Source organism: Madurella fahalii (genome assembly GCF_045866475.1).
Source record: "Madurella fahalii IFM 68171 DNA, scaffold_2, whole genome shotgun sequence".
In the NCBI taxonomy this organism is placed as follows: domain Eukaryota; kingdom Fungi; phylum Ascomycota; class Sordariomycetes; order Sordariales; genus Madurella; species Madurella fahalii.
In genome coordinates, this window is record NW_027263972.1 from 3,399,690 (window position 1) to 3,413,897 (window position 14,208).

A 14,208-nucleotide genomic window follows, 5' to 3' on the forward strand; every position below is an offset into this window, starting at 1 on the left:
TACCCAAGCGCCGCTGAGGTCGGTGCAACCCTCCTCGCTAGCGATCTTCATGGAGGTCAACTTTAGAAGTAGAGATAATTGAAGCCTCCATCGTAAAGTTTAAGGAATATCTACCCAGTAACACGGTCTTTAAGCACATAATAGTAGACAGGGTAACTACTTCCTAGCTGGAGTTCCGGTAGAACACTTATTCCAATTACGGATAAGAGCACAAGATACTTAAAGTCCCCAGGCGCAAACTACTAGTAGAGGCAACTTCGTTAACTGGGTAGGGCCTCCCTTCCAGAGTTATCTCCATTGTAAAGGAGTGTCAAGGAAACGAGTATTTTCAGGTCGAGGAGACTTTGGACTCGCGACGAGGAAGGCTGATGGAATACCTGGTCCAGTATGAAGGATATAAACATGAATACAATAGTTGGAAGTCTGCTACGCATTTCGAGAAATATCCTGAGATGGTACAACAGTTTCACCAGAGAGCGAGGTTGTGACCACTGGAAGCTGGATGATGGCGGCCTGGAACTGCTAGTGACGAGGAAGTGGTTGACGATACTGGCGACGAAGAGTAGGAGTAGAGGGGATTCATTGCAACAGGAAGCTGGATGGCGGTGGCCTGGAGCTGCTCGTGAAGTGGAAAGATGGGAGGGAGACATGGGAGCCTTACGAGAACGTGGCGGAGATGGAGACGCTCGACAAGTATAAGCGCCTTCATGGCCCGGTTACTGTAGATACTGTCTGATAACTTGCCTCAGCTGCGTAATGAACGATAAGCAACTCTAGCCTCCTCACCTCGCTCTTCATCCCTTGTCCCAATTATGCCCCAAGCGATCTTGAAACTACCACAATGTGCCTGCTTGGCCTTCTTCGTAACATAGGATGATCTACACCAGAACGGAGCATTCCAAGAGCAGTTCTAATACGAGCAAGCCGGGCGGCATGGAGTATGAAACCCGCAAGACGTACGGGAACGGCATGCCATATAATTAACCGATAGACAAGACAGCTGGAGCACTAACACAGAACACTAGACTCGATCACTACTCAGAGAACAGATGTATCATTGATTGCCAGTATTCCAGTGTTTCAGCAGCATATAATCCTGGAAATTTATATACCATCATAAGAGCATGTGCATCCACTCAGTAAGACATTGACCATTCAACATCCCATCAGTCTCGCTCACTATCCGACAAGTTAGCCCACGACTGTGCCTCCCTCTTCTTGCCCTTTTTCTCCCCATCATCACTTTCCGCCCTATTCCCACCCTCCCTCAGCACGGCCATCTGTCGCAGCAACTTCTCCCCCAACAGCCTCTGCTCCTGCATCAAATCCCTTATCTCCTTCTGCACCAGCAGCTGCCGATACCCGACCAAATCGCTTTTCTCCACCTTCTCCGCCGTCGGAGCCGCATCCAGTTTCATCAAACTGTCCAAGATGATGCTCCGCGCGGGGACCGGTCTCTGGCCGAGCGCGAAAACGCCTGTCAAGGCAAGCGAAAACCCCAGAACGACGACGTAGACGACAAACACGGACTTGCTATCCCCTACACCGGCGTCGACGTCGAGGTCTCGGGACCAGACGAAGCCGAGGAAGACACCCATTCCTGCTAGCAGCAGCAGTAGTGAGGAGGATAGTAGGAGGGAGGGCGCCGAGACGGTGATGGTGGACGATGAGGCGGGGGCGAGGCTGGCCAGGAGCTGCTCAGACCGTTCTTCCTCTTTGTTCTGGCTATCGTCGTTGTCGTCGTTGTCGTCGTTGTCGTTGAGCGCCATCCACAGACGGATGCCGTCGTTGTCGGCGTCCTCGGTGTTGCGGACCCAGCGGCGCAGGTCTTTCTCCGAGGTGAGCTGGCTGATGGTCCAGGCCTGGCTGGTGGCGAAGTAGACGGCGAGGAGGGAGGTGATGAGGCTAGAGACCCAACAGGAGCGGGCAACCCAGTGGGTTTGGGAGAGGTTTGGGAGGGCGAGGGTCGCCATGGCGACGCCGGTTATGATGCTTCCCTGGTTGGTTGGTCAGCTTGGGTTCAATGGTTACGCCTAGAATAAGGGGACCTACGGCTGTGGAGATCCGCTGGCTTTCGCTCTCGACCGCCTTCTTGAACTCCAGCCCTGCAACGCTGAAGGCCGCTGAGCCAATGGTGATCAGGCGTCGCGGGATTCGAAAAGGAACAGGTCGCGGTTCTTTGGTAGCAGGACTGAGAGTTTCTCCTTGCTCCCCACTAACCTTTTCCTCACTGCTTCCCTCTCCCTTTTTACCCTCGACCTCTCCATCCTCCCCTTCTTCATCCTCCTTCACATCAGAAGCATGAACCCATTCCCTCTTCCCTCCATCCTTCCCCCCTTCCCCTGACCCCCTCCTAGTAGCAGTATCCCCGGCCAACCTCTCCAAGTCCCCAAACCCCCCCACCTCCTCCACGCCCGCCGCCAGTACCGCCGCAAGCAGCCGCCACACCTGCTTCCGCGCCAGCACGCCCACCGCCACAGCACCCGCCGTGCCGTACAGCCGCCGCCATACTCTAAAATCGTCGTACATCACGTACGCCATCAGCCAGGCCAGGCGGGCAGCCACCCGCCAGAATGATGATGATCGGGCGTGCGTCATGCGGAGGAGGGCGGTGAGGTGGAAATAGGAGCGGTTGTACCAGAAGGCGCGTTCTTGGGTTGTGAAGAGGCGGGCTGTGACGAGCTGGTGCTGGTGTTGGCGGTGGTGTTGTTGTTTGTAGTGGACCCGGCTGGCAAGACGCTCTCGCTGATCCTGCTGCTGAGCTCGTTCAGCTGCTAGCGCGGGGATGCGGAAATCACGACCACGGTGCATCTCTCGGGCTACGTGATAGATTTGAGGAGGGGGCGGGGGTGGGCGGATGAGGTGCGGGGAGGAGGTGAAGTGGTGGTCGAAGGTTGGGGGGGAGACCGAGGAGGGGCCTTCATTGTCGTCGTCGCCTTCGCCGTCGTCGTCGTCGTCGTTGTTGCTGTTGTCATGTCCATCGCTGCCGCCTGCCTCGTTAGTGTTGGCTGGTCCGGTGCCGCTTTCGTGGGTGGCGGCCTCATTGTGGGAGCTGTTATTACTAGGTTCCGGCCCCGGTGCTGGGTTTTCAGTTTCGTTGTTCGTATTATCATCCTTATCGAAATTGATGCTCCCTGTGATATCATCGTCCCGTGCTGATTCTGAAGCCATCTTATGATTCTTATCCCATTACTGTTGTATTCAAGTAGTTAACTTAGTTTTCTTTGATCGGGGAATGCTCGAGTGGACCAAATGAGGATGCAGTAAGATCTCAGCTCCGAGTCTGCGGCCTACCCCAGTCCTTCATTGGCCCCGCTGAGCTCTCATAGGTCAGCGATAGAGCTAGGCCGCCTGCAGGTGCTTGGAGCGCGGCGGGATTGGGGCTCTGCGGTAAAGATGGATTGATTGGAGGGGCTGGCAGCGCCGAGAGGTACCGAGTACTCGGTAGTGACCAGCGCCCCGCGCTGTCAAGGTCGCTGAAATGGCGACATGGCCCAGCCGAATTTGGCGGCCATAACAGCGAATTTTCGACTCGATGTGTAATACTAATACCTACTCTCTCTCTATATATATACTCTTAAGATCGGCATTTTCAAGGTAATTCTAATAATAGAGGTCTTATTATAGTACTATCAGTTTTAATAAATTTGACTAAGGGTATTCTATCTAGATATTGAGGTATAACATATAAGAATCACCCCCTCTACTCTACATTTCTATAAAGGTCAAGCGATAACTTAAATATCTATATATTATTGGATAGAGCTTTCAGAAACAAACTTCTATATATATTTTATATTGAAATGGTGCAGAAACACACATCTACACCCACATACCCACCAAAACAAGGGGGAGGGCAAAGACAGCCAAATGCCCGACAGACAAGATAGACAAGACAGGCCAGGCGACACCACCACAAATCGAGTCCCTGCAGCCTAAACAAGGTCAAAACAACATGTGCAGATAGAGCTCCCTCTGATCAGAGGGAGATCGCCTTGCACGCAAGGAGAGCTCGTCAATTGAGCTTGCAACAAGTGTGAAGAAAGGTACTGAATTGATTGTCCTGTCTAAGGAGCAATGGCCAGGACGGCCCTACTTATGGTGCGAAAGAAAAATGGGCCCACGGCAAGTTCCAGCCCCTGGGCACCATCCTAGCAACTGTGTCCCTCTGATCAGAGGGACCCTGCCCTCTGGGGACTGTTTTCCCCAACTCAATATAGTATCTAGTATTTTAGTAGACTAAGAATTAATGATTGAAAATGTTGACTTTTTTCTTTTATATGGGGCTCTGTGATATGAGACTCGAAAATGTTCGCAACGTCCACAGACTTGTTCTGAAGGCAACATCTAAAGGACCAACACTCTATAACGCTCGGGCTACAACGACCTCGATCTCCCCACGTAACCACATCCAGGCCGGGAAGAACAAAGCTGTATACCAGAGACTACTGTAAACTACCTACATTCTATAGCAGTAGTGGAAGTAGCAAATTTAAGGGGTTCTAGAGACGGCTACGTAAAGAGGATTTTGAGCTCGAAGACTGCGGTTTGTAGGCTTGAAAGTTAGGGAGGAGTATAAAAGATCAGGCGGTCAAAGTAGTGTAACGAGAGCCCTCTGGGCCAGACCGGGGGAACCGGCCGAATGACGGTGGATGATGTCACTGTACTAGGGTAGATAAGAACCCCGTGGGAAACCCTCTCACGCGGGGAACTTCTGATCCGTAAGGATCAGTCTCTGTGTAGTCAATGACAATAGGAGGCTGTTTGTGAAGCTATCGCCCACTGATCGAACCCTTTTCGGTACTGAGACATCGTAGTCCATCTCCCTCAACGTGTTCCTAGAACAACCCCCTTTACAAGTAGACTATTACGGTTACGGGGTTTCCGTCGTGGTCCCGTAACTGGTGACCTCAAGGGCGTCAACCTTGACGCTGAGGTAGGCACTTCGTGAACATTGACATGATCTATGACAAAGTAAGATATGATGATGGTTGATTGAATGAAGGTCCTCTGGGGAATCTGAGGGGTCTTTATAGATGTAAGCGGTGACCCCTAGGTCGTCATCTCTGACAGGATGTGGTCCCAGACACTGCTGTGCAGTGCTGGCCTCCACCACGCAACAATTACTCTAATATTGCTAGTAATCCTATGCTACTGAATTGCAGAATAAGACTAAGCCTAGAGATGAAACTATACTAGAAAGGATTTAGCGTAGAAGCTAGCTATCTTCGTACTCCTAGGTGTCAAAAAGGGTTGTGTCAAAAGGGTCAGGAAGCTGGATCCTGGATCTGCAAAACACGAACCCGGATCAGTGTGATCCGGATTAGTGCGACTCGGATAAGTGTGATCCGATCTCTCGGAGACCCGTCAACCCGGGTCTCCGTGGTCCAGGAAATTGGGAATAAGAAGGAAGTTCACCTCCGTTAGACAAGGAAGAAAACAAGAGATCCTCAATTTTCCATCCTGAATTTCCATCCTAAATTTAACTCCGAACGTTCAGAGGTGCTGTGCATCCGACACTAGGTACTGTAGAACGAGCGAATAATATCCGCATACATGGATAGTCGGAGTCGGCCGCAGAACTAGTAACGACCTAGACCTAGCTCCCAACTCCCCATCGGCGAAATGAAAATTAGAGAGAGATGTAGATCATGAGCGCATTCGAGGAGACAGGGTACGGAGAGAAGGGAAAGAAGGGAATGAGAAGTCGAGAATACAAGAAAAGGACGTCAGAGAAGGAAGCTCTTATTTACGTCTCAGGCGTGCTGAGGCCGCACGAGAGGAGCAGTTCGGATGCGACGCTATACCTGGTCGGGAAGGGCGCCATTCCCGGCGGGGCAAGTAGCGTCTTCTCGATCACTATAGTTATATTAGAAAAACCTAGGAAAATTACCTAGCTATCTAATTATCTTTCTTTATAGGGAAATAATAAAGATAGTAAAGATAGAATAGTACTAATAGAAAGTAGTTAAAAGGCTGATTTCTAGTAATATATAGATATATAAGGTAGTAATAGTAGTTTAGTATAGATATTAGAAAGTAAGGTAGAAGAAGATAAGAGAACAAAGTAGTCGAAAAATTGGTTACCCCTATAGAAATCTATAGATATAGAGTTTACTATATAGATATATATACTAATAGATAGAGCTAAGGAAGAACTTACTTAGAATATAAATTGAAAGGTAGTAAAGATAGTATATATAAAGTTCTCTAAGAAAATATTCTGTCTCTTTCGAAGTAAAAATCGGGGTACTATCTTACTTTTCTCTACTAAAACTATGTGTATTTTGATAGGACTACTACTACAAGATAGAGCTTAAAGAGTTGATTCTAATAGTATATAGATCTATAGAATAAGATAGAGAGTAGTTATAAGGTCAGCTGAAATCTCTCCTCTCCCTATATATAGAGTAGTGTAAAGGGGTTGTTCTGGGAACACGTTGAGGGAGATGGACCACGATGTCTTGATACCGAAAAGACCTGGACCAGCGGGCGATATCTTGGTGAACAGCCTCCTATCAATTACACAGAGACTGATCCTTGCGGATCAGAAGTGCCCCGCGTGAGAGAGTTCCCTCACGGGGTTCTTATCTATCCTGTATCGTGACATCATCCAGCATCATTCGGCGGGTCCTCCTGACCTTCGTCTGGAGACTCTCGTTACAAGTAGGAAGGCTACCTCTATAACTCAACCAAACCGAAAACCTCTACCTTTCTTACGTATCGTGGTACTGAGAGCATACCCATCCATGACGTAGCCGTCCCCGAGTCGCAGCTTGGGCCGTAAGCATACATCGCGAAACCCTAACTACATAGCCAGAGCATGGCTAATTCTTTCTAGCCGTTACAGTAAGTGGAATCCTCAATGCCCTTAGCATTTCGTACCTAATCCACAAGAGATTGGCCTACAGAGGCAGATCAGATTGTCCGAGAAAATCCCGGGACGCTATGGCTTGTACGTGAATATCCAATGGGACAAAGTAGATGTCGAAAGGGTCAGGTGGCAGTCCAAAGGATCAGGATCACAGGATCTAGTGCAGGAGCCAAACCCATATACTCTATTGAGCTGAGGAAGACTGGTAGCTAACTGCGCCACTGTGCAGACGTCATCCTGTACGTGTATCTCGTCTATAAAAGGAGCAAGCTCTCCAGTAGAGAGAGGGGAGATAAGGCACACAATCAAGACAATCAAGACAAGACACACAAAATCCTCAACTGTCATTTCCCAAGATTCAGAGGTGCCGTGTTTCCGACAGTAGATCGATCTGCCTGTGAGCGACAATTTGAAGGCGGCACGGTTCGTAATGAAGCCTTGTTCTGGTTAGTCAACAGCGACGAGGGACTGAGGAAAAGAGGCGATGTAACCCCAAGACAGTCGGTGATAGTGTTGGAACCGTTGCTCAGTCTGGACGCATGCTTCGACTATCTCCTTACAAAAGCCGTCAACTGATGCAATTGTGGACAATACTCATTTGCTACATGTCTTTGGAGGCATCATGATCAAGCAGCAAGCAACGGGCTATGCCTGGGAGTTCTTGCAGCGGAAGTTGCCTACGGTAGGTAGGTGAAATCGACGTCTGGTCTCGGCTCCCCAAAGCTCCCTGCGTTTTTGTTCGCGAACTTCACGCCTGGACCCCTGTCCAAATACCTAACTCATGTCAGCAATGTAACCTAACTTCTTGACCGTGACTGTAGCGTACTGTAGTACGTAGTACAGTAATTACTGCAAAGAAGCAAAATGGTAACATATGATTACCCCCCTGCAGGGCTGCCTTAATCTTACCATGCAGAGGCAGGTCATTTACAGTAAAGGCGGCTTGGCGCTTGGATCTAATGCTGAACCCGCCCCCCCCCCCCCCTTCCTCTAAGACCCGGCCCAAAGTCAACAAGGCTGGCCTCGGGAGTTTTTTCTGCGGAGCTAGTTGTGGAGGCTCCAAAACGCGCACATTCAATTACTACCTATATAGTAGGCGGTTCGCTGAACAACTGGCCAACTCTGTGAAAGAATGGCAGAGAATTATGAAGGGCCCACCGTCGAGAGCGGGGACGAATCGTCCATTGACATATCCCAAGACATGAGCGAACAAGCCGGACAACAGGCCAATCGCTTCGCCCCCGAGGACCACGACAATGAACCGTCTCCACGGCCACAATCCCGAACCGGCGGACAAGTACACCAGGACCCAACAGATGCCGCACGGTCTACTGCCTTTTCCAGGTCAGGATTCAATCCCAGAACTTCCGACGAAGGAAACATCTTTGTCAAGGACGGCATAGGGAGAAAGCTCAGCTTCCCTTTCAAACTTGCCATGACATGGCACGTAAGTGATCTCCCCCGTCACTGTCGGTCGTCTGGGCTTGCTAAAAGAGATGCTAGGGGTTCGAAGATTTGATCCAGCAAGCTTGTCTCCACATTAGCTCCATTGGACGCGAGGTCAAAGAGGGACGCTATGATCTTATTGCACCAGATGGCAGCGTGATTCTTCCCTCGGTCTGGAACCTTTCTGTCCAGCCAGGGTGGTTCGTGACAATGCGCATGTGGAAAGATGAAGATGATGAGAAGGAGAAGGAACAAGCGGAACTGAAGAAAGCGATGCTTGAAGAGGCTAAGGCTGAGGTTGAAATGGCCGCCAAGGGGAAAATGGAAGCTCCGGTCAAGTTCAAGGACGCTGTGGGAAGGAAGTTTAGCTTTCCTTTCCATCTCGTCCGGACATGGGCGGTAAGCTCTAATCGTGTCCCTGGAACCCGCAAAAGCTAGGCTGACTTGCCCTTCATCTAGGGGATGGAAGAACTAATCAAACAAGCCTTTCTCCATGTCGATGTTCTTGGTCCTCATGTGATGGAAGGTCATTACGACCTTATCGGGCCAAACGGAGAGGTCATCCTCCCCTCTGTCTGGGAGAATGTCATCGAGCCTGACTGGTCAATCACAATGCACATGTGGCCCATGGAGCAAAAGGGCCCTATGCCGGGCCAGCAACATGCCGTTGGTCCAAGAGGCCAATTTCCGAGGCCCCCAGGTTTTCCTACATTAACACCTCGACAACCAGGCCAAAGACCGCCCGGTGCCGGCCCGCCGCCGCCTCCGCCGCCTCCTCCTGGTTGGTGGCCCTCGGGGCCCCCTTATCCTTCGGCTCCCCAGGTCGTCGTCACAAGACCTGCCGAATCGAAAAAGAAGAAGAAGCCGAGTGGCACGAACATCCTCGGTTGGATGGCCGGGGGTCGAGGTCGTAGAGCTCGAACCAGTGTCGGTGACACCTCTCCGATTCATTCTCAAAGTCGTTCACCCTCGTCGTCGGCGGAAGCCGCTACTTACGACCCTTTACCACCAAGCCCAAAGCTGAAGAGAGCGGCGTCAGGACACAGCGCGGAAGGAGTCCTCGCATCAGTCAGTGGACAACAGAAGAGTGTCCCAGCAGCTCGGGCGCCTGTGGACCTCTCATGGGAGGTGTCAAAAAAACTCCAGCCGGTTTACAACAGAAGCCGACACAACGAGCGGCGCGAAGGGTCTCCCCGCGCTCCCTCCACGGTATCGCATTCCCGAAGCCGGTCTTCTAAGGCCAATCCAGTGAAAGGCGAAGAATCTCAATCTCACGGTGCCAGAGAAGATGAGTCAGAAGTTGAGGCAGCTGACGAATCCGGGAGTCTGGTGTCCAAAGATGCAGGAGAGAATGCGCGAATGGAGGTCGTAAGAAAGGGACTTGTCGTGGTTTACAGAGCCAAGAATCGCCGTAGTGCACAGCGGCCATTTCAAGTTCCTCTTCGCCGTCAAACTATCAAGCCCCTGGGAAAAGCCGTCAGCGATCCATGGACATTGGAGATAAAGTCAGCTCGAGTTTATTGGGAGGAGTTGACCATGGGAGGCGCGGCCTCTTTGGAACTGATCCGGAGGACGAAGCATCCCGCCGCTGACAAAATCAAAGCACAGGGTGAAGGGGAAAAACAAACAATGTGGTTGTGGGTGCTGCCTCATGCCGGGAGATGTTCTACCGTCCACAACGCTAATGTTACACTAACCAGACACGTCACAAGAGCGTTCATGAGCTTCCAAGAATTCGAGGTGAGACTGCAAGCCCATGGCCATACCTGACTGTCCTAAGATACTGACCCGCTGTTAAACTAGGACATGGCACAATTTGACCTGCTGCTGGACGAGAAGACCCGCCGTTTAGTAAGCTGCGTGATGGACTCGATCAAGTCCGACAGGCTTGACGAAGACTGGTATATCAAACCTGGAACCGTGCTCCGATGCGACGGGAACCTGGAAGAGGATGAGCACGAATCGGTAATCTTTGCTTCCATACCAAACCTACACTCAAATCCCTATGATATCGCAACCGCGCGCAGAGCATCAGAGGGAATCTGCCCAGAACGCAGACTTCATGACGCCTTTGGATCACTCAGTATCCACTATGAACAGAACAAAGGCCGCTTTGCCTTGGAAGGCAGACATCGGCATGACTTATGGGTTCGACAAACGTGGATACTGGTCACCGGCAGTTGTCAGTATTCATTCGTGGATAACAGTTTCCAATGAGATCGAGAGAGCTAACCGCGTGCGTAGGCGTCTTTACATACGGGAGTTTCCTACTTGACGTGCTACAGGGTCAGACGATTGCAATCCTTGATGAGGCTCTACTCGACACAGACGGTAGCGGCGGCATCCAAATTGTCGATGATGACCGCAGATTATTCTATATCCCGTCAGCCAACCTTAAAAGTTACTACGTACGCATCTGATGACTACGATCCATTCAACTGCATACCGGCGAGGGAAGGAGAATTTTGCTAATCAGCAGCCAGGAACTGAAAGTTGCCGTCAGTGACCGGTTGATTAAGGCGGGGAATGACAAGGTGAAGAATTGCGCGGTGCACCTCCAACTGCCAGACGGGAAAGAGCTCGACCCAAAAACATGGGCAAAGGTATTGGGGAGCGATGAGTTGCCCACTTTGAAGGTCTCTCTGGAGGAGTTGACTCCTTCGCCGCCGTCGAGCGCCGACTCTTCTTCCTCAACTCGAAGTTCGAGAGGCTCGTCTACACACTCGCGGAACATGTCCAACAACAGCCTTGACCTGGACGATGATCGGGGAGCCGCCAAAGTCGGACATGAGAAAGAAAGTGACTCGGCGAGCCGGCTTCTAGCCGAGCTCAATGACCAGACTCCAGGGCAAGAGAGACATGCGAACGAAGAAGGCGACTTCATCCTTCTCTCGGTAGACTCAGAAGAGGTCCCTAATGGCAAGCGGATGGGCTAATTACATCAAACTCGGTCCGGTGTAGCTAATATAAAGTCACAGCCCGACCCATCGACATTCCTGAGCTGAACGGCAAGGTACCTCCTTTTTTCGGTTGGATGACCGGAGATAACCCCAGAGGAGTCAAAAGCGTCGAAAAGGGCTTCAAAGAAGGCGTTATCCGCGCAGATCTGAAACTGAGCCGCCCTGACGCAATCACCCCCCATTCGAACAGTCTGCTGGTTGATTTGTACAAATCTTTTGGCGAGGCTGATGTTTATCAAGATGCTCCTATGCTCACGTTCATCGAGTTTGAGCAGGCGAGAACTAGGTGGGCGAAGGGGAAAGGGTCGTGGAAGAACCCGCTTGTGTCGCATCTGTATCATGAAAAGATGATGGCTATGGCAGGGGCGTACTTTGACGCCGCTATTCTAACTCTAGAATCCTTTGTCTCGCCCGGATATGATGGTGTCCCGATCAAGAAGTACTTTGGAGCACTGTCCGAGGTTATGAAGGTGGGTTTTTTTTTTTTTTTTTTTTTCTCCCTCTCAAGGTGGCCAATTATTTATATTAAGCATATCTTGCCATTAATTTACCTTTTGACCATTGCCGCAACTAACCTTGAAACACAAACCTAGGACCCAACATATCCCTTGCGATCTGACAGCATGGATCATGAATCACCTGATCCGGATTTTCCAGCCATCTCTAAACAAGGACAGAGATCTAAATGGGTCATATCGCAGAAGCGGACGCTAGAGGACAATATCCGGCACCGTGGCCACTCCGGGGACAATGATGACTGCCCGGAATGTCTCAAAGGAACAGTGTATGCGACACTAGAAGCTGCAACATCCCACCTACGGCAGGGCCATCTTGTGGGATCGATGACGGACGAAAGACTCCGGCATTATGTGGTACAACTTTCCGACGCTCTTGTGGAAAAGAGAGAGTCGGAGCAGGCACGTATGCTCGAATTCGGCGCCGGTACCATGGCACGCATCCTCCGCAAGCTGGTTGCCATCCAAGATGGGGTCGTACACGATGACGAGTTGCGTGAAAAGAGAGGGCTGCCCCACGAGCTTCTCGAAGCCTTCGCTATCATTGTGGCATTCGTCTGCGCTCTGTCAGCTGCCATGCACAAGATCTCCTGGGTCTACACTGATGATATCCCACGGAACTCGAAGGGCATCGAGGACCTGGTTTCTCATGAAGTTCTGAAGCAACTCGATATGTTGATGAAACTTGCAACAGAGGCCGAGAATCTAATCCGAAAGGCCGAGAGGGCTCTCATGTCGTCAACCATAGCACTGCTCAATGGCCAAGACGGCCCCGAGAGCTTCCAGGTCTCCGTCGGCCCACATTACATAGCCGCCCAGATTGTGAGCAACCTCCTGAAAGTGCCGGTACATAACCAGAAACACGTGGCAGATTTGTACGAAGCAAACTTGAAGACGCTGGTCAGTCTCACAGTCTCCCATATTTCCCTCTTCCTCATTGGCATCCGCCCCGAGCTCGGACCGGACAAGAGTTAAGCTGGAGCGCTACTGACCCCGAAGAACGCGTCGGCCAGAAATCACGGCTGCTCCGCCATCCGAGCAAGCGCTACATTCTCAGCATCACGGCCATCGCCGACGAGCTGAACATGATCGGCGACTTCCTCGCCTGGCAGGCGGAAGCGCTCTCGTCCTTCGACACGGTCCTGAACCCGGAGACCTATAACCGCCGCGCGACCCCGCCCGACCGCGGCACGCTCTATCGCATGGAGCACCGCCTCCTGCAGCGCACCGCCGGCGCCCGCATCGCCAAGGACGAGCGGCGCGTCCGCCAGATGGTCGAGGGGTGCAGCCGCATGGTGGCCGACGTGCGCGAGCTGACGGCCATCATGGCCGACGACAAGGGCCAGGTCATCTTCATCTTCACGGCCGTCACCGTCGTGTTCCTGCCGCTGAGCTTCGTCGCCTCGTACGTCAGCATGAGCGGGGGCGCCGCCGGCGCCGGCCTCGACTGGCCCGGCGTCCAGGGCCTCTTCTGGAAGGTCGCGGGCCCGCTGACCGCGGGCGTGTTTATCTTTTGCCTGAGCGTGGCGCAGGCGGGCACGATCCGCCGCGCCCTGCGCTTGCCGCGGTGGCGCGCTGCCGGCGTGGGCGGAGCACCCTGGAGAGAGATGACCGCGTGGAGAACCAGGGCTACGGCGCCGGTCTCGCTGGGCTGGACGAGACGCGAGAATGAGAAGGCAGCGTACGGGGTTGAGGATGTGTGATGCCTCTCCGGCCCCGTCGGTTTCCCGTGAATTCACAAGTACGGGCATGTGGACACTGACTGTACGGGGAGTGACTACTCATAGTAGTGCATTTGCGCGAGAGGATTTACTACCAAAGGGAAAATCAATCCGAGGGCTCCAATGTAATTAGGTTCTTAGAGCGGCATTGCAGGAGTTATCAACGCCCGGAGAATTTAGGTATAATTATGTTTACATAGCGAGCACATAGTTAATCCGAATGCATATTTCTGCCATGGCTAAAGTTTGGCAGCCCGTGGCCATTCCTCCTCATGGCGTCCCGGTCTTGCCACTCCCAGCCGTGAAGAGTAGTATCTCGTTTATGCGGTAGCCAAGTGGTAGCTATGAGACGAATCCTCTATTTTGTGTCCGAGTTTCGCGCTAATTATTATATTATGCATGAGGAGACTACTGATTCCGAGCCAGCTGTCAAGCGTCCACCAGGTCTAGTAGAGCTATGTGCTTAATATTCATGATTTTGGTATAGCGATGTCCTTTAAAGAACACAATCTGTGTGAATCGTAAAATGAGCTTTTAAAAGATGAATCATATAGCTTCTTTGGTGGTGCCTCCACGCGTACAACAATGGACCCAGATAAGGATACCTACCACCCATGAAGATCAAAGATGATCCCCCCTACATTTAGTAGATGAACTTGGCTCCGTTCCATCTATTTCGCCATGATGACCAT

The 14,208-nt window shown here is 51.6% G+C and overlaps 2 protein-coding genes across 2 annotated transcripts; one reads left to right on the forward strand and one right to left on the reverse strand.

The window, feature by feature from the left end:
* Positions 1-1,166: 1,166 nt before the first annotated feature.
* On the reverse strand, positions 1,167-3,171 carry MFIFM68171_03761 (uncharacterized protein; the record flags this gene model as incomplete). Its single annotated transcript, XM_071059182.1, has 2 exons — positions 1,167-1,997; positions 2,053-3,171. 2 exons carry the CDS (start codon positions 3,169-3,171, stop codon positions 1,167-1,169), a joined length of 1,950 nt encoding a protein of 649 aa, XP_070915283.1.
* Positions 3,172-8,006: 4,835 nt separating this feature from the next.
* Positions 8,007-13,498, forward strand: MFIFM68171_03762 (uncharacterized protein; the record flags this gene model as incomplete). The annotated part of the gene is made up of 10 exons (XM_071059183.1): positions 8,007-8,321; positions 8,378-8,719; positions 8,780-9,957; positions 10,021-10,060; positions 10,124-10,502; positions 10,565-10,728; positions 10,804-11,239; positions 11,299-11,750; positions 11,874-12,695; positions 12,809-13,498. The coding sequence occupies 10 exons, from the start codon at positions 8,007-8,009 to the stop codon at positions 13,496-13,498; spliced, it is 4,818 nt and encodes a 1,605-aa protein (XP_070915284.1).
* Positions 13,499-14,208: the final 710 nt, after the last annotated feature.